The sequence below is a fragment of the Drosophila navojoa genome, chromosome 2 (assembly GCF_054131105.1).
Source record: "Drosophila navojoa isolate 15081-1374.11 chromosome 2, UAZ_NAV_1.0, whole genome shotgun sequence".
NCBI classification, from domain to species: domain Eukaryota; kingdom Metazoa; phylum Arthropoda; class Insecta; order Diptera; family Drosophilidae; genus Drosophila; species Drosophila navojoa.
In genome coordinates this window covers 23,923,620-23,944,122 of record NC_142890.1, presented here as the reverse complement: position 1 = coordinate 23,944,122, position 20,503 = coordinate 23,923,620, and the positions used below count along the sequence as shown (strand labels likewise).

The 20,503-nt window shown below is 41.3% G+C and overlaps 2 protein-coding genes across 4 annotated transcripts; one reads left to right on the top strand and one right to left on the bottom strand.

Annotated features, from left to right (window-relative positions):
• Positions 1–1,423: 1,423 nt before the first annotated feature.
• Brf (Brf RNA polymerase III subunit) lies at positions 1,424–20,456 on the bottom strand. The gene is made up of 6 exons (XM_018113386.3): positions 20,192–20,456; positions 19,757–20,125; positions 19,592–19,696; positions 2,782–3,158; positions 1,778–2,720; positions 1,424–1,718 (listed from the first exon to the last, which is right to left on the bottom strand). Exons 1-6 carry the CDS (start codon positions 20,262–20,264, stop codon positions 1,570–1,572), a joined length of 2,016 nt encoding a protein of 671 aa, XP_017968875.1. The 5' UTR covers positions 20,265–20,456; the 3' UTR covers positions 1,424–1,569.
• Positions 13,843–19,401, top strand: lute (BTB/POZ domain containing protein 3 lute). 3 transcript variants are annotated; one of them, XM_018113384.3, is made up of 5 exons: positions 13,843–14,258; positions 16,132–16,635; positions 16,712–16,865; positions 16,932–17,606; positions 17,674–19,401. In XM_018113384.3, the coding sequence occupies exons 1-5, from the start codon at positions 13,901–13,903 to the stop codon at positions 18,215–18,217; spliced, it is 2,235 nt and encodes a 744-aa protein (XP_017968873.1). In that variant the 5' UTR covers positions 13,843–13,900; the 3' UTR covers positions 18,218–19,401. The 3 variants fall into 3 exon arrangements, with proteins under 3 accessions (XP_017968873.1, XP_017968874.1, XP_030246824.1); XM_018113385.2 differs by lacking the exon at positions 13,843–14,258 and adding an exon at positions 15,695–16,069; XM_030390964.2 differs by lacking the exon at positions 13,843–14,258 and adding an exon at positions 15,696–16,059.
• Positions 20,457–20,503: the final 47 nt, after the last annotated feature.

Below are 20,503 nucleotides of genomic sequence, written 5' to 3'. Positions count from 1 at the left end.
AAATATGAAAAAACAGTGTTAAAATAAGATATTAAAAGAGCTTAAAGCTAATTAAAATTACAATAAATCTTAACGTAAAAGTATTAGTAAGGAAGAAGGAAAATATTAAAGATATTTCAAGAAAGAAATGAGTTAAACGAGGAAAATAAAAGGAATATCTGATAGCATTTGGAAGTCACTGCGCAACGTTGTCGACGAACTGTATCCCAGTGCTTATGGCTGAGCATTGCGAGTGGTTTCCCTAAGGTAATTTAATGGAAGAAATTTTATTTTAGGAGGAGAGAGCCCTGAGGAAAATTCGTGATAATATTTATTGAAATTAACACATAGAACATAAAACGCACTATGCAAAGAATAAACCGTAGAGCACACAGAAAATGAAGCGGACGATAATGTCTACTTGTTCGAGACGGAACCGACAAATTAAGACGCATCAACAAAGAGGACGAATTTTCATTCAATATTATTTTTATTCAATATTAAAAGAAATTGTTGATAAAATTATATTTATATAATTATTTATAATAAAATAATTATTTATAATATTTATATATAATGATTTGAATCAATTGCTTAATCTATATTCTAATGGTATTTTAATATATAATGCAATGAATGTCATTTCTTGTAGTTGATATATTAGTAGTTCTGCATATAAGATGTAGAAAGAGAGACCTTTCTTTAATCCGCTCAAGACTTCAAGTATTCAAGAGCTTAAGCCGCGTGAGCTGTAGCTTTAAAGTAGATTTTGATATATTGCAGCTGCCTAAAAGTATGAAGCACTTTGCGAATTGTTCACCAAGTTCGGGAAGCAACTAAATTAACACTAATTACAACATAATAACTATAAAATCGCAAAGACAAGTGGTCCAAGGACCCAACAGCTCATTGCCGGGCACTTGGCACTCAACAGTCTGCCAGGCCGTGAAACCGTGAAGCCATGAAGCAGCGAGGCCGTGAGGCCGTGAAGCCGTGAGGCGAGCAGCCAAGTCAAGTTCCTGGCTGGTCGGCCGACTGGTTGCCCGGCTCTCCGGGTGCCTGTCTGGCCGCCCAGGGCGCTACGGGACAAAAACAACACAAGCACAAAGGCAAGCACAGCGAGCGCAAAACATGATTAAGAGTGAAATATTTATTTGCAGCACTTGCAGGCGCGCCACGGCAGCGCCAACAATTAGAAGCAAACTAGCAACAGAGAGGCAGCAAAAACCTCGACTCCGCCGCTCTATGCCACTCGAGCAGTGCCAGCAGGCAGGCGGGCGGGCGGACAGGCGGGCAGCGGCAACACGGCTTCAACATGTAAATGGCTGCGCTAAGGCCGCCGGGCAGGAGGGGGGCGCCCGATGATTTAATGGCTGCTAACACGCAAAAAGGAGAACAAGAAACTGCAACAAGTGCAGAGTGCAGCAAGAAATGGACGTGGAAAATGATGGAAAAGATGTCTTCTGTAGATTTAAGGCTTAATTTAATTAGATTATGAGTAGTTGCTGATTATCAATTTGTGTATAAAAGCGACCAAACAGAATGTGCCCCAATGCTTGCTAAATGCCATGCCATGCCATGTGGCTGTGGCTAGTACTCCTCCTCTTCGTCGAAGCCGTACCCGTACTCGTCGTCCTCGTCGCCAGCGCCCTGGTTTAGCATATCCTGCAGCGTAGCCTCTGGTTCCGCCTCTGGCTCGGCATCAGCTTCATCCACATCGGCATCCTCGTCCAACTCGTCTGAAATAGCAGCGATGGCAATGAGTTTGTCAACAAAATATGTAGAGCCCTTGGCTTACCTGTTTCCACAGTGATCTCCGGTTTTGCTTCCAGTTGTTCCTCGGGCTGACTGACGGGCAAGCCGGCCTCCAGCTTGACGCGTTTTCGACTGGGCCCTGGCATATCGTAGCTGGGTTTGCCGCGGCTCTGCTTACTGGAAATCGGACCCTCCTCCACAATGACGGGCGTCTCGGCCAGCTCCTCCAACGTCTTGGGCTTGGGCGCCTCCACTGCGGCGTCGCCTTCGCCCGTAAGGGAGCCCATGCCCTCTGTGAGGGTTTTCAGAATGTCGTAATTGATCTTACTAGAGATCTTCTTCTCCTGCAGCATCTTCTCAATGGCCTCGCCAGCTGTGGACGATGGTCCGATGACTTTCTTGCGCGGCTTTCGCTTTTTCTTCTCCGGCTTGCCCTCCTCGCGCTCCTTGGCCATGCGCTCCTCGCGCTCCTTTTGCTCGCGCAAAAACTCTGCATTCAGGTTCTTCCACATGGTCAGCTTGGTGTCGGCCTCCTGCTCGGTCAGCACATACTGATCCAGCTCCTCGTCATTCAAGTCGTCAATATATAGCTCCGTCTCCATTGGCTGCTTGGCCCGCTCCACGTCCTCCAAGTCGCTTTCGGTGACACGGCAAATGGCTTCGATGTCGGGTCGCAGTCCCTCAATCATGGCGTTCGCCATGGCCGTGTGCGGCTTCGTATCCAGCTCCGGGTCCGAGTCCGTGTTGTTGGCAATAAACTCCTTGATAACCTCAGCATTGGAAGCCTCAATGAATTGCCTAGACTCCTCCAGCTCCAGTTCCTTTTCCGACTTCTGCGTTAACTTGTCCGACTTTTCCTGTAACGATGCCGCCGCCACTTTGCTTTTGGTCACCTTCCGCAGCACGCTCTCCGTGTATTTGCCGATATCCTTCTCCAAGTGCGCGTCGATCTCCTTTTGCAGCTCGGTTAGCTCGTGCACGCCCATCTATAGAAAGGAGCGAAAGTTAGTTCTGGTAGATAATATCGATAGAGGATAATTTACTTACATTTTGAATGAGCTCACGATCTTTGATACGCGCCGCTCGGAACGAGGGCGGATCCTGCTCACGCTCCAGATCGACGGTCATAAACTCCTCCAGCGTGAGGCCACCCGACGGCGTCTCGGCGAACTCGGAGAGGCGCTTGCGCAGCGTGGACTCGTGTATCTTGACGACGCCAATCACATCGGCTATGGTGCGACTGAAGTCGTGCATGCGCGCGGCTATCAAGAGAGCGGCGCCGCAGAGTCCGGTGGGCCGTCGCCCCGAGTGCATGCAGTCTTTCTTCATGCGCTGCACGATGCGCAGCGCCGTCATGGACACCTCGTGGGTCTTCGGGCCCAGCTGCAGGCGGTTGGCGAAGCGCATTATGTAGAGACAGGGATCTGCAAAAGGCGTTGCAATGATGCAATGAGGAACTCGTCAATTAAATCGGCCAACAGCAGAAAGCTGCAACGGCAACAAGTTTGTTTTTGTTTTCATTTTTGTGTTTGTCTGGCGAGGCTCATGGTCAACATATATTGATAACATTCCGCAGCAGAAGAACTTGTTCAGCGACCTTCAAAGCGGCTCTAAGCAGTGTAATCGAAAATAGCCAATAACCGGCCAAGCGACAGCCGAAAAACAAACTTGAACCCGCACGCCAAGACGATTTATATACATATATATATATATTTTAATTCATTCAACTTTTACAAGACGCTGGCATTGAGCGCAGTCACGAAAGAGAACAGCGTCTGAGAGAGAGAGAGAGAGAGAGAGAGAGAGAGAGAGAGAGAGAGAGTGAGAGAGACGGCGACACAGATAAAGTGAGACTGAGAGAGAGAGAGAGAGTTTTGGTATATTTTGTATATAGCATGCGATAGATTTTGAAAAATATTGCGCATACGTCACGTCGCCTGTGACTCGCATTGTTTATGCTCTTTGGCCCATTACTGTTTGCTTATTAGTGCGGTAATTAGTTGGACTTGGCATGGAAAATAGGCGAGACAGCGCAGCGTGCAGTAATTAGTATTTGGCCAAGCCAACTTAAGCCAGGCCAGGCCAGGCTAGGCCACATCATAAACCGTGCACTGGAAAAATTAAAAAGAGTGTGAAGAGCACAAACATGAACGCCAAAAACCAAATACCAAATATCAAATATCAAATACAAAACACTAAGTCCACAATGGACTTGGACTAAGTCGACCTTGCGGCGGAACTGCGCCAAGCGAGACGGTGCTAATATTTGACAAGCGTGCGATGGGAGCGATTGACCGTCAATCTGAATTTGCATTTAACAATGCGAATATAAAACTACATATATGGGCTAGCTGTGTATGTGTGTGTGTGTGTGAAGTCCTTAAGCCCTGTTTGAGCCACAACTTGACACAGTGCCGCAGCTGCTAAACGTTGACGGCATTCGACCCTTTGACCACGCCGCTCTTCAAAGCGAGCAGCAGCAAGTGTGCTCGCAAAAAAAATATTTATTAAACCCTAATGAATGCGCATATTTGAGGCGACCCCCGTCCACGCCTAAGTTCAAGCCGCCCACTCATGCGACTGCCGAGTGGTGGCACTTGAAAAATGATGCTGTTGTCGCTGCTCTCTCGCTCGACTGTCGACTGCATTGACCCTTCTGTGCAGCAGACCCACTCAACCAGCAGCAGCAGCAGCAGCAGCTGTTGCAGTAGCTTCACTATTTAACAGCCAGCGGAGGCCACAAATGTCTGCCGCCGCTGCTGCTGCTGCTGCTGCTGCTAATGGTTTCTTAATGTTTCCCTGTCCGCGCAGGAGCCAGCGAAATTATTATTATTTAAACTTTATTTTTGCGTTTGTCATGACAGCAATTATCGTTTTTGGGCGTGTTACGCAACGCCCGCCTCAGCCGCAGCCCCTTTGGGTGGCCCTCTGACCTCTCTCCGCTGCCCCGCCCCCTATCGGCTGGCAAACACTTTGTTGCCCTTGCAAAATGCCAGCAATTTGGGACAAGCGCTTTCCAAGACGCAATTAACTCAACGCGACGGCCTAATTGCTATTTAATTTAGCCGCGTTTAATTATTAACTAGCAGTGCGACTGGAATATCTGGCCACAGCTGAAGCGATCCCAGCAACCTTCGATTTCTGCATTCTGTCCTAATCAATTAACAGCGAATTAAGCTCGTATACTCAAAATTGTGTCAGTGGAATTAGAGCTAAAGTTGAGGCTAAAAAAAAAACCAACTGAAGCTGAAGTAAACATCAGATACTTAAAAGTTATACAGTTAGTTCCCAAGCTGTAATTTCATACCAAAGCGAATTTAGCCAGGCCAGAATTAGAAATTAAAGCTGAGCTTCACTTAAAAGCCCATTACAGTTATTATATATTATTATAAGAATATTTTATAGCTTTAATTAGTTTTTATTTATGTGGCTTTTAAAAAATATATAAAAAATATATATATAAAAATCTTCTTCACTCGCTCTACTGATCTCAAATTCAAAATTCATAAATTAAATTAACGCGTTTCAAAGTCGAGCATAAAACCGAAATTGAAATGGCAAACAATAATATTTTATTAACACTCTACAAGACATTTGGTTTCATATAGGAAACTCAGCGCAGAGATATCTCATGCGATTTATACATAAGTCTCTCTCTCTCTCTCTCTCTCTCTCACGCTCCCTCTCTCAATCTGGAAATACCTGAGAGGCTAAACACCTGAGCGACAACACGTCGATCGTCAAGCAGCTACCTCGTGGCTGTCATCGTGGCTCATTACGAATTCGTTCGTTGGCTCGCGAACAAGCAACAAACCGCAGCAGCAGCAGCAGCAGCAGCAAAATCGATCGACGCGCATGCGCAAAACAGAAAATAAACATGTAAAAAGATTTCTATAAAAATTATATATTTTTTCTATATATATAGTTAAATTTTAAGTGTGTCTGCGTGTAGAAATCGTTGAAACATAAATAACAAGCGCGTTCTTCTGTTGACGCTTTAATTTATGTGCAATTAAGCTGAGAGCCGGCAAAGTGCGTGCAAAAACAAACAAATTTACTTACATATATGTATAAACAAATAACTAAATGTCTGTAAAAAAAATAAACAACAAAAGTTCTCAGCACAGTGAAGTGCTTTGCAATTAAAAGACCTAAACAAATAAATAATAAAAAAGAATAAAGTGTTTAATTATCATTTTACCGGCTGTAAATCAAAATAACTAACATTCAGCTCACGCGCTCTCACTCTCTCGCTCTCTCCTTCTCTCTCTCTCTCTTTCTTTTTGCACACCAAAACTGCCCATTGACACATATTATTAAAAGAGAAAAAATAATAGTTTTTAAATAATATTAATGACGTCAATATACACAAAAATACAACAAAGAAGCTGTTGACCGAGTAAAGCCTCAACCACATAACAAAGTCAACAAAAGGGTTTCAAAACCCGGCTAAAGCAGAAAACAAAAATACAGATGAAAAGAAAGTGCTAGAAAAATATCAATAAATAAAACTTGTGTTTAAACACTTTAGTATATGCTAACAAATTAAGGTCCAAAGTTTTGCAGTAAGTCGTACGAGTCGCACTCGACTCGATCAGAATGTTGAGCCACCCTAACTATCTATAGCTAGCTGAGCACGCAAATTGTGATCTAAGCGCATTTTTGACAATTCATTGATTGGTCATTCATTGTGAGTCCCCGCCTGCCCTCACGGAGTGTCTAATGAGCGCCTGCTCGTGCTGCCTCAATGGCACTTGCTCAGTTTAGTCGAGCCTCAAGTTAATTTTACACTAATTACTAATTCTAAGGCATTTACCAAAGGTGTGCCAATCACCTGACATTACTTGGCTGGAATTTTGCAAAATCTATTGCTGATGAAGCACAGAAATTTTTTTAAGTAAGCCTTTGATATGTGATCTCTGTATACTCATTGAAAATTGATAAACAGTTTTTCAATGCCTGGATTATATATAATAAAATTACTTCATATAATTGGGCCTGTTCTATTTCTTCGTTCTTTCTTCTGTCTTCAAACATTATGGCTTATAATATAGATATTGATTCTTCTCTACTCGTCAATGTGCATATCGAATTTCACTTAATTTCCATGCAATCTATATCAATAAAGTATACATCCATGCATTAAAGTGTTAAACTGATTTAATTCATTCCATCAGTCCATAGATAACAAACAAAAATTATTTATAATTTATTGCCCATAATTTATTTAAATATTGTTCTATAGTAGCTTTCAGTACCACATAGTTAACCAAGTCGAAGTTATATCCCAAAGACAGCAAATCCTATAAACGTCTTTATCTTTGACCATTTTTGATCTATTATATATAATTAAATGGGAGTGTTCAGTGTGTATATCTTCTAGTCATACAAACCAGTGATTATTTAAGTGTTATTTATGTGGGAATTATCACCATACTTAACGATACTTGACTAGAATAATATCAATAATTAGTTATGGTGCCATATTCAATAATCGAAGAGTATTCTATTCTATAGACATTAGCAGCAGCGCCGAGCAAAGCATAAACTCTTTCACACTAACTGTTACACTAACTAAACAGCAAGTAAATTCTGACATAATAACACTTTTCTGATATATTCATTCTAAACTGTGCTCATGCACACTATAGTCAAGTCCCGATAATTCGAAATGGCAAAGGGATCAATTCTATTTATTTATTTTTTTTTTTTTTTCGATTTACACAGACATTCAAACTATCGAGAATTATCGAGAAAATTTTTTTAAATTTTTTACAATTTTATCGAGACTCGACTGTATTAAGATTTACAATGCTTTTCTTTGTTTATAAAAATTGAAATGAATAAGAATTTTAAAGTAGCTGCCTTGGCTCCTATACGCTTTCAAAAATATCTATGATGCTAGCACACATAATTAAGAAGTCTTCTGTACGAGCTTGACTAACTGTGTTACTCGATTTCTATACGAAATAGCAATTGTATTTAGAATGAACTCAAGCAAATTCGCACACTTAATATACAACTCCACAAATATTCCTTTGGCAACACTACGACGTCTCAAACTATATTTATACTAAATAATGCTGGATTCAATAGTACTATATATAATATATGTATGCATATAATGCGATTTTCCCAAGTTTTGTGTAATCAACTTAAGCTGAGCTGTGTAATTTAACAATATTTAATTATGGCCAATTTGCTGAGGTGTTTTTGTTGATTGTAGTTTTGGGCATGGCAACGCCGCACAGCACAACTTCCCATATTGACAAACGATTCCATTTAGTTTGAGAACCATCCACCGCCAACAACAACAACAACAACAGCAACCACAATTGCGTATGAGCCCCACCCGTTGTCAGAGCCGCCAAGCAAGAGACAAAGTAAAAATAAATAAAATAAAAACTGTCTCTTTATTCTCGTTGGCAAATAATTCATTGAAATTCCGCACGCAAAGCGCGCGCAACTTGAGACATGAATATCTAAATATTAGATAATACGAAAATAGAGGAGGAAGAGCTCACAGCGTTCCTAAATAGCCCAAAAACCTGATGACAATTCAAAGCGGCGGACATAGAATAGCCAAGTGATTGAGCTTCAATAACCGGTTTCAGCAACAAATAATAATATCAATGTATCAATTCAACAAAATACATGGCCAGAGACCGTTGAGCGAAGATGATAAACAAATTTATGCGAATCATTTGATCTCGATAAAGAACTTAAGTGAATCGCATTGTGTGTGTGTGTGTGTGTGTGTGCGTGGCGTTGGGGATTTTTATTCTCTGAGCCCATTGCGAAACGCGTTTCAAAGACTTCACAAAAGCCAAGTCGTCAAGTCATTAAGACAAAATGCAGCATGACTTACCGAAAAAGCGAAACAAAATTGGATATATACATATGTACATGCATGTAATTGCACATAGAGAAATATTTAAAGCGACTAGATTGTTGCTCATGTTAAAAATTTACAAGAAATGAAAAAAAAAAAGGGAAACAAAAACTGCACACTAATGTCTATAAAATTATCTGCAAATCAAAGCGTCTAAACCGCAAGGCCCAACCGACCGACACCTGACTGACTTACTGACTGACTGACAGGCTGACTGACTGGCTGGGTGATTGCGAAACCACCTAAGGGCACTCGAAACGAGGCATTAAGTAATTTGACAACACCTCTGAGATACACCTCAGACTCAGATTCAGATTCAGATGCAAAACAAAACGCTTAGCGACAATGACTTAAAGATGAGCTAAGATCACACATAAGCGAAGCGACAAATACTCTAAAATTAATCTTTAGAGCAGCTTTCAAGACCTAAGCTAATACGTTTATATATATATTCATTTATGGAGCATATGGGAGCCGAGATGTCCCTGACTCTGATTCTTCATCGGCCATAAGCGCTAAGTTATTCAAAATCAAATAAATTCGTTAGGCAAATAAACAATGCTAGCTGAATGCGAAACTGAAAATGGAGAAGACCTGAAACAACAATTTCACCTAAAAGTTCAAAGCACCAATTTTTATTACCTTGAACACATTCAAGATGGAATTTTCTAGTAACAATATTAGCTTTTAAAATAAGGTGGGCGTGTCAAATCTCATAAATATATATATTAATATATATTGTTATTGTTGGCCGAGTTGTCCATCTGTTAAAGCGTTGCGATCTTAGGATCCACGTATGTATCTATGAGCTGTGTTGAGATTCACAATTCTGCTCAATTCTGTTTCTTCTAGCTAATCGATCAATTTTCAACTGTCAAACACATCGATTATAAACTTAATCAAACTATAGCTATGACATCATATTTCTTTTCTATATTTAGTTTTATGTAAATTTAACCAATTTATGTGCAAGAGTTCTTTAAATCTTGCGTTTTGCTAGCTATCCACTGGAACATGTTAGAAATAGCATAGAAATTTAATAGGTTCTGTGCCGACCGCACGTATTTTTCATTCGAAAGAATTGTTTTTGCATTGCCAAATGCGGAAACTAAAGAGTTTCAGATTTATTTTCATTTCATTTTCATTTACCTAGGTCTGCTAGATCTACAAAATATATTTGATATCAACTAAAGCTATTCGCTGTGCTTTAATATTGGAAGTCGAAGTGCGATATAAAGATCTCTGAATAGGAACTCATTTATTTACATAGTTTAAACTAGCTTTTGGGTGTCAGGAATTTTGTTATTGTTGGGATTCTACTTAAAACATGTTTTTCTTTTTTATACAAAAGTATGTTAAAGCTAATGAAATTAATTCCATGATCAGATATTTTTGCTTAGCAACGTTTCTACCTACTTCTTTTGCCTCAAGCATTGTAAACAAGAGTTTAAGTATTTTTTATTTGATTGCGCTACAGCGATCCATTCCGAAGAAATCTTCTAATCTTCTATTTATAATACTTTTATTATGGGAATATTTATCTGCCAAATAAATGCTGATTTCTATGGGGAACTACATATTTTAAAAAGCGAAACATTATATTCACAAGTCTTATATAATATGAACAAATATGATGATCTAGGAGGAAGTAATCTTAGCTATATTCTATAGATTGTTATGTTCGGGGTGTACAATATTGCTTGATAAACAAAGCATGTAAAACAAAGTTTCAAACTTTTTTGAAACACTTTAATTCAAATTTTGATTGTCTATAAATATTGATTCTCTATAAATACAGAGGTATATATAAATATTCTATATGAATACAGACAAATATAAATGCAAATATATTCTATAATAATAAAAACAAATATATCAACAAAGAAATAAATGAAACATTTTGAAATTAAACACAAAAACTCCAATGAAAGTAAGAAACTTGGTTCTACGAGCCATAAAGCATAAAGCAACCATAACTGAGCGATCTGACAAGCGCTCATTAATTAAAGTGCAACAGCCACGTGAGCATGAATGACCCGTCCGCTCACCTGCGGCTCAGCGATGGCTTAGATTTAAGGCCAGGTTTTTGACTCTTATGTATCAATAACTGATAAAGTCAGCCAAAACGAATCGCTGCTCTCCTTACCATATTTTCGCCAATCAGCGCAAATGCGTTGCGATTGCACAATTTGGAGTGGAACGTGAAAATGCAATGGGATATATTTGCTTAAAGTGGCCCACAAAGCGAACAGCAAAACCAACTCAGCAGCTCCAAAAAAAATAAGCCACAAGAAAAAGAGTCAAGTCTTCACTTTTTTCTTAACTCTTATATATATATTGTATATACATATATATATATAGATATTGTTGTTGTATTTTTGCTTTTGTTTTGCATGGTGCGCGTGTAATGAGGAAATAAAAATCGAAAGTGTTACGCGGGCGTCGGTTTTGGGGTCTCTTTGGGGTCTGGGTCCGTCGTCTGTCGTCTTCGTCGTCGCTGTTGTTGTTGTTGTTGTTGTCTCATGTCTGTCCGTCTGTCGCTTTGTCTATGGGTCGCCTGCGGTCTGACCCGACGTGGTCAAAGTGGGTCGACGACACTCGCAATTAAAGAGGCTATGAAAAAATGTAATGAAAGCAGCGAGCGCCCGGCAAGCCCGAACCAAAAGAAATACATAAATTAAGAAAAGGGCGCGCAAAGTTAATGCAAGCGCAAATTTCAAATGCGCTTACGAACTGCAAAAGCCAATGCGGAGCTCAACCACAACAACAACAAATTAACTCAAATGTACATAAACAATCAACAAAGGGAATAATGGACGAATAGACAGAGGTGCAGATACCCTGTACAAAATGTTTGATATATGATTTACATTCTTCTTGATAATTATTTTAGATCATTTCGTAGCCCTGCTCAGACAATTAACTTGTCGACATATGTATAAATTTTATCAATTTGCTTACCATCCATTTTACTTTTATATACATATTTCCACTGTATGTATTTTAAAATCCTCCACAATAACGAATTTTCACTGGGCTGTCTCACACACTGTGCTTTCCTTTAGAATGACAATTTCTAGTCGCTTCTTTTTGTCCACTGACAATCATAACGACCCTGTCTAAGTGGTCTATATGACCATCTCGCTCACACTCAGCAGCAGTCGCAGCTATGTTCAGCAACAGCTATCTTTCTCTCTCTCACACAGAGTGAGAATTAGAGGATGCAAGGCAAAAAGCAGAAGAGGAAGAGCAGCTAATTCACTCGATTAACATTTTTACAAGCTCTCAGGCTCACACTAACACTATTGCAGCTGCACGACGTAATCACGAAAAAAATTGAGCAGAATAAGGAATATTCGATAAGCAAGAGATAATCACTCGTGACACGAAATCATGTTATATTAATACGATATCTATTTATCTAGGCTATTTATTCAGGGATATAATTATACATACATACAGACATATATTTTATACATATGTATGTAAGACAAATAAAAATATTATATCATCTTAATTCAACCGATTCTATCTGATTAATTCCATATACATATGTATGTTACATATGTTTGTATGTTTGTATGTATTTACATATGTAGACTCTGTAGCCAATTAGACAGTTTATCAGCCTACCTAATCTGGTTAAAGATACTAAATAAAGATCGCTAATTTCACGTTCATTATTTTCCTATATCTGATTTTCAAAAGGTAGAATAGGTAAAAAACATTAAGCCTATGTCTGCTGCATGCTAAACGTGACTTTGCTGTCAAATGCAACGAAATGCATTTTGCATTTCTGGCATACGCGCATATACTATATATATAATATATACATGGAGGTATATACCTCCTATATAAGTTCTTATGGAGCAGAGCTGACTATGGTACACACCTTTATAAAGACTCAATCTCTATGTATGTATATACATACAGAGCTAACTAATTTAATGCGCTTTACTTAATTGAAATAATTATAGTATACCCTATACCCTTCGATAGGGAGAGGGTGTTATGTGGGAGGGAAGATATAGCAAGTAAATATAACCAAACTTATTTAGATTTTCACATGTGGCTTGGTCTATAATATTGTATTTCATCCATTGAATAGATTGAAAACAACCCAACCATATATTAACAAAAAATAAATAAATAAAAATGTATTAATAAATATATACTATGCTTAAGGTATTACCATATATATGCATATCAGTTTATATAGAAAACAATATGTTATAGGATTTAGTGAAAGATCTAAGCCACATTGACTTTGTTTTGACTAGATAATTCATTTATTTAGTCTTTATTCTATAGAAGAACTTCAGTCGCAGCTAATTCGCTGGACATTACCATCAAAAACTATAGGTAGAAAAGAGCTTTGATTTCTTTTGGAACTCAAGTCAATTGTTTCATATAAAAAAATCAGCTAATTGAATATTAAATCTGCTCAGATATGGCGATATACTCAGCTGGTCGCCCCGGAAGCGAACGCTAGCCAAAAATTCCACTCGGTCTTGCCAAATTGTTTGCTAGATCTAAGGCGCAGCAGAGAGGGGGGCGTGGCAATTGCTGTTCGCTGATTGTTAAGCATCGCGACGAACACCCGCATGCGCTGCTGACAGCACCAAAGCGCAGCATGACACCACAATATTTGCCTTTATCTGTATCGGTGTGTGTGTGTGTGTGCGTGTGTCGCAGTTTTGTTTTGGCTACGGACTTCACATTGCTGCCAATTAAACGTGGCTGCTTGCATAATCTGAAAAGGCAGCGCGGCGACGACAGGTGTGGATTCTCCCTCAGAAATGACTGGGAAAAACGAAAGCAGAGGCGAACAGATCGCATTACATGAGACATGAAAAAGAGAAACAAAACAAACAAGCAAACAAAAAATGCCAAGGCCGAGCCAAATTTCAATAACTTCCTGTAGCTAATCCAAAATGCGTGTGGAAATAGACATGAAAATGGCAAGTGGAAGTGGGAACTGGAAGTGAAAGTGTAAATCGAGATTTGGGGTTAAAGAAACAGGCAATGTTAGATGAGCAGAGAGAGAGAGAGAGAGATAGAGAGAGAGAGAGAGAGAGAGAGAGAGAGAGAGAGAGAGAGAGAGAGACAGAGAGAGAGACAGAGAGAGGTAGAGAGTGACAGAGCGAGTGCAAGTTCAGTGACTGTTAGATTACATTATATAACCTCAAAGTACTCAAAGTCTTCTCTTTACTCCATTTTGCAGTGGTAGAGTCGGAAAATGTTAAATGGGGCTGAGATGATGCCAAGGGAAAGATGATCGAGGCCTTTGCAAACCATCTGAGCAGTCATCTGGGACGTCATCTATTTTATTGGGCGGTCGACACGAGGACGCCAAGTGGCGTCAACGGCGCCAGTTACGGCCTCAATCTGCGTCTCTCCGAGCTAATCAATAAATTTCACGGTCCCCTCGAGCGCGGCGTCCAGGTGCTGGATCATCTGTTGACGCTCGAAGAGGACGACTTTGCCGGCCATTGGGGCAGCGCCTATGCGCACAACTATGAGCCGGAATATGCTGCGCGCGTTCCGGAAAACGAGGAAATGCCGTCGCCCGAGCCACAGCAGCAGCAGCAGCAGCAACAACAACAACAACAACAGCAACGCCAATCTAACAGTAAGTACTCAACATATTGAGTGAAAATTTGTAGGAAAAGCTACCGAAATGAGTTTTCGTTTACGCAAAGGTCAACAACATTTTGTTGTTTGTTTTCATGGCCCAAACTCGGAGTCGGCGGACTGCACAGAAGCAAAAACTTGTTTTTTTTTTTTTTTTTGTTAGATGGTGATGTGCGTGTGCGTGTTCGATTTGTAAAGATTTGTTGAGTGTATGTGTATGTGTGATTTTTAGTATGCTAAGAAATCGACAAACCTTCAACGGTGACAGCGGCGATGACCAAACTCTGGCAAGCAAATCGATTTCAAGTTCAAATTTTTGGTGGTCATATTAAATATGCGCAGCCGGGCCATAATCAATAGCCGTATTCAAGCGCAAAATATGCGTCAAGTTTACAAGCTTCAAGCTTGGACTAATACGTACATGATGCTGGCCCCAGCTGCTGCACAAGGCTGTGGTAATATTTAAGGCACACGTACGCATTGACGCTTTTATATGGGACAGAGGTAAGTGCGCGAGTGCGCGGTCAGCGCTTCCAATTGGCATGACGGAAATACATATTAACCGCGACCGTGATATAATCAATGAATTGCGGCTCAAAGCGAAACTTGCGAAACTGACGCAAATCCAAAGTAAATTGAAATTCAGCTAATTCGCATTCAAAACACGCGCTCACACAGATACACAAAAGCTGGTTGATATATCACTTGTAAACTGACAAATGTATCGCTGTTGTGGATGTTGTTCATGTGTGTGGATCGCATATCGTCTCACCGCCACTGTCTATCGATTTGCGTTTTAATCTGCCGACTGCTGCAAGTTCTCACAAGCCAAAATACGCAGCTTAGTTTAATTATTAAAATGGCGTTACAAATGCCGTCAGTTAATTAAAATAGCATTGAGTGCTCTTAATCAAAAATAAAACTATAGTGGTAACATATAGCTATTGCGGACAAGAATCGTTTTGCATAGCGCTCCAAATTTTCCACTCTCCTCTCTCTCTCTCTCTCTCTGACTGCTGTTCAAATAATACAAACACAAAACGTAGTCATGGCCAGTAGCAGCAGCAGCAATAATCATAATAACAGCAATACTGGCAGCAATAACAACAGCGCACTTAACCGATTCTCATTGAAATCGACAAATAAGCGCAATCAAGAATCCATGTCACATTCCCAGGTTAACGGCGGCTGGATTAATGGTAAGAAAACTGCATCCAAATACACAAAATAGCAGGTACATGCGTGTGTATGCACTTGTGTGTGTGTGTTATCGATTTTCCACAAAATAAACGACTACTATTGAGGTAGCAGTAGACGGATGTGAAAGGGGAAGGAGGCTGGGTTTGTTTATTTATGATTGATTATTTACGCATAGAATCATCTAGTTCTCCATTATTATTGAAATAACAGTGTACAAATATTTCTGACATGTACAAAGCCGTGCAGGCAGTGAAAATTTAATAATCTTCTCTCATCAGTAACTCACGCGCACACACAAGTACACATGCACGCGCAGAGTATTATTAATATCAAAGAGACACACAGAAAAGGCAGATTTTGGGGTCCGTGCTAAAAGTCGCGAGCTGCAGATTTAGCAGCAACAGCAGAGCCGCTATTTTTGGACGCTCCACATTACGTTCGCATCCGATATGGTGGAGCAATATAGAAGGGGGCCGCAGCTGTTGCAGCCACGACGAATGGGGGCACCGATGGCTGCTGGCACAGTCGTGGAAGTGAGGCCTCGACGTCAAGCGGTTAGCAAATGCTGCAGCGATTTGTGCAGAAGCTGGCGGAGTTCGGTTGGCCATGGTTTAGATATAATGCTAAAACCCTACTCTAAATGTGTAATTTATAATTATTCCATTTTACAGTGGAGACGCTTAACAATGGCAACGGCCTCTTGCACTCGCCACCGCACAACCACCAGCAGCAACAGCAGCAGCAACGTGGTGCTGCAGTCACATCCCCGGGCCCGGGTTCAGGCAGCGCCGCTGATCACAATATACAAATAACACAGCCGATCAGTGCACCATCCTCGCCGCTGGCTTCGCCAGGCGCCTTGAACAGCAACAACAGTGGCAGCAGTCCGACCACATTCTGTCTGCCCTCCAGTTCAGCGACAGCTGCGGCCATTGCCTCGGCGGTGGCTGCAGCCAATGCGGCGACTGCAACAGCAACGCCCAGCAGCGGCAGCGGATCGTACGTCTGTGCAGCGGGCAGCAATAGCAGCTATGCCGCTGTTGGCGCCTCGAATGCCATTGACACGGCCGATCCGAACTGGCAGGCCAGCAAGGCAACCGTACTGGAGCGCAATGCAGCGATGTTCAACAATGAGCTGCTGTCGGACGTGAAGTTCATCGTGGGCAGCGAGTTCGGTGAGTTAAACCGAAGCGTGCATAGCATCAAATCGATTTAATCAACTCCAATTCTAATGGCCTCCAAACTGTATAGATTTCGATCCCATTCAAACCATACCCGCACACAAGTACATTCTCGCCACTGGCAGCTCTGTGTTTTACGCCATGTTCTACGGCGGATTGGCGGAGAACAAGCAGGAGATAAAGGTGCCCGATGTAGAGCCCACAGCCTTCTTAACGCTGCTAAGGTAAGGGTCGGTCAAAGCTCTCATAGTGAACAATTTTAGACGCTCTGGCATTATCTTTCCTCCCAGGTATCTCTATTGTGATGAAATCAAACTGGAACCTGAACACATACTGGCCACATTGTACGCAGCTAAAAAGTATATTGTGCCACACTTGGCGCGCGCCTGCGTCAACTATCTCGAAGTCAAGTTGACGGCAAAAAACGCCTGCCTACTTCTCAGTCAATCGCGTCTTTTCGAGGAGCCCGAACTGATGCAACGTTGCTGGGAAGTGATAGATGCCCAGGCCGAGATGGCGGTTAAGTCCGAGGATTTTGTGGACATTGACCTCAAAACATTCGAATCGATATTGTCGCGCGAGACACTAAACTGTAAGGAGATTCATCTATTTGAAGCGGCGCTCAATTGGGCCGTGAATGCCTGCGAGAAGATGAGCATTGACGAGACGTCGGCGAACAAGCGCCGCGTTCTAGGCCAGGCACTGCATCTGATACGCATACCGACAATGAGCCTGGAGGAGTTCGCCAATGGCGTTGCCCAAACGGGCATACTCACGTCCCAGGAGACAATTGACATGTTCTTGCATTTCACTGCAAAAATCAAGCCCACTCTCAGCTTTCCCACGCGTCCGCGTGCTGGTCTCAAAACTCAAGTTTGCCATCGGTTTCAATCGTGCGCCTACCGCTCCAATCAGTGGCGCTATCGAGGCCGCTGCGACTCCATACAGTTCTCAGTGGATCGCAGGTAAGTCAAACCTAACCAAGGGCTAAAATCAATCAGCTATTCACATACATATTTCTTGCCTGTCCAGAATATTCATTGTGGGCTTTGGGCTCTACGGCTCGTCGACGGGTGCAGCTAACTACAATGTAAAGATTGAGCTGAAGCGTTTGGGCCGCACGCTGGCGGAGAACGACACAAAGTTCTTTTCGGATGGCTCGAGCAACACCTTTCACGTATTCTTCGAGAATCCCATACAGATTGAGCCGGAGTGTCACTACACAGCCTCAGTAATACTGGATGGCAACGAGCTAAGCTTCTTCGGGCAAGAGGGCATGTCTGAGGTGCTCATGGGCAATGTTACATTCCAATTCCAGTGCTCGTCAGAGAGCACCAACGGCACGGGCGTGCAGGGTGGCCAGATACCCGAACTGATCTTTTACGGACCCACAGCAGTCTCCACTCTCAACTCGCCCACAAGCTCAGTCTGCGCCACGCCCATAGGAGCAACGCCAGCCATTACAAACGGCAGCAATGGAACAGTCGCAGCCACAGGCAGCAACAATGCCAACAACGCTGCTGATGAGCTGCCCGTCGGAAGCACAAGCGCCAGCAGCGATGGCAGCAACACCTGATGCGCACAGCTGTACTGTGCGGAGTGGCAGGGCGCCTGCTACTACCGCCAGCAGCCACATCAGCAGCAACAGCAGCAGCAACCGAGGAGACCAACACAGATTCAACCACAACAAACACAAAATCGAAACTCATGGGTTTTCAGTGCAACACAACAAAGCAAATTGGAGTTTTAAGGAAAGCGATATTAGATTGATATATATATATATATATAGATACATATATATATACATGTGTATACATTATATATACACTTAACACTTATAGAATCACAATACAGTAGAGTGCTCTAGTTATCGTAGTACATACACATAAACAAACACACATACATACACATATAAAGTCTGTTGGTAAATGCATACAAAAAGTAACTATTTAAAATTCGGATAACGTAAACCCCCAAAAGTTGACCATATACACCCAAACCTATTACTAATACTATATGCGTTCCAAGAGATATTGCGAAGCAAGCAGGCAGATAAGGTAATCGAAGGCATCTTCAATAAGCAAGTAAACAACGGGCAATCAGTCAAGCTAATGATAACTAAATATATTCTAAATAAACTGAATGCAAAACACAAATATATATATAAATATATACATAATATATATCAGAAATATTTTTTGTCCGCATATACTAAACCTACATATATATATATATATATATATATAATATATACACTTGAAAGAGTCTATTACGCCATGTTAAAGTATGCGTACGAATTTGAAAGCCAAGTTAACCGAAAAAGATTTACACACTTAATTAGCATTAGTAATCGCCAAATTCTTCTCCACAAAACAGAAACATACTATATACGCGCTAAAATTATTAATATTATTATGTACTTCTTGTAGCGTGCATTTGTAGTTGCATTATTTCTATAAACGTAATATAAAAGCCTTTTTTACAGCCCAACATAAACCAATTACAGACTTGATTTCTCCTAATATCGAATAAACGAATCTGCGTGAATTTTCTTGAGCTGCATGGCGCAAAAATCATTTTCAATTCAAGTTTTTGATTCCTTGAAAATTGTACTGATTTTTTTATTTTTTCAAAATAAAAAACAAAATTTTTATATACCATATGTGTAAGACGAATGTTATCCTATATATTGTTTATGAATCTATGAATTATGTATTACGACTATTAATCAATAAAATATATTATTAGATTTTTCTCGAATTTAAATGTTTTCAAGGAACTAATACTTGCAACTGTAAAACATTCTTTGACCTGCTGTAAACGATTTATCCTATAATTTTCCAAGTCCCCAGAACTTACAAGTTCTGTTGTCGATGCGGACGGACGGGCGATGGATAGACAGACAGGGATAAGTCAAATCAGGCACACAAAACTCTGAATTCAAACTCACCTACGGATGGTATATTTATGCACAAAGCATGTGACAGCTTCAGGTAAGTTCGTCCCAGCTCGTAGGAGCAAATCTGTTGTACGTCGCTGATGTCGATAAGCAGATCTGTAAGCAGTGATTGGATAAGTACTTCTGAAGTGGCTTCTCAAATCTGTATATACTTACGTGACGTGCCCTCTGTGCGGCAAGTCATATAGACGCAGGCGGCATAGATGTGGGTGCTTTTGCGTCCCCTTGTGAGATGTCGATGCAGGGCCATTTTGAAGAAATTGAGCGCTGTGTCCGCATAATGCTGGGTCAGCTGCAGCTGCTGGCATAGGAGAGTGATGTCCTTCTTGGCCTTCTTGATTGTCACTTCGCGCGACTCCGTGCCGGAGCCAACTTGGAATTTACCATAGCCATAGTTTGTTGCGCCGCCCGAAGACTCCGCGGACACGAATTGTCCAATGGCGGAGGCACCATGGCCCATTTCCTCGAACTGCACCTCGGAGACAATGAGCGAATCCTCCAGCACAGAGCCGCAGTTCATACAAACTAAAAGCGCAACAAGTCTTAACTTGAAGAATAATGGAATATATGGCCTGACGGCAGTGTGCTTACCGCGATCACCGCGTGCATTGTCCTCCTCGATCTCATTGGATCCGCAGTTGCGGCATTTGAAGCCCGTCGACATGTTGTTTGTTCACCTGCTTGATAATAACAGAATATCTAACGAGTTGTTAGTGTAAGCACAAATTGCCATTGGACTCGATTTTCACGACATTTTCTCAACAAACTCAACATAAAACTTTTACTAGCATTAAAATTAAAACTAATGCAGCACGCGTTCTCACAAAAGTTCAAAATACCAATTAACAGCTGTTACGGACAGTACGCTGGCAATCGAAGAGGCGGACAAAATTTTTTTTGAAG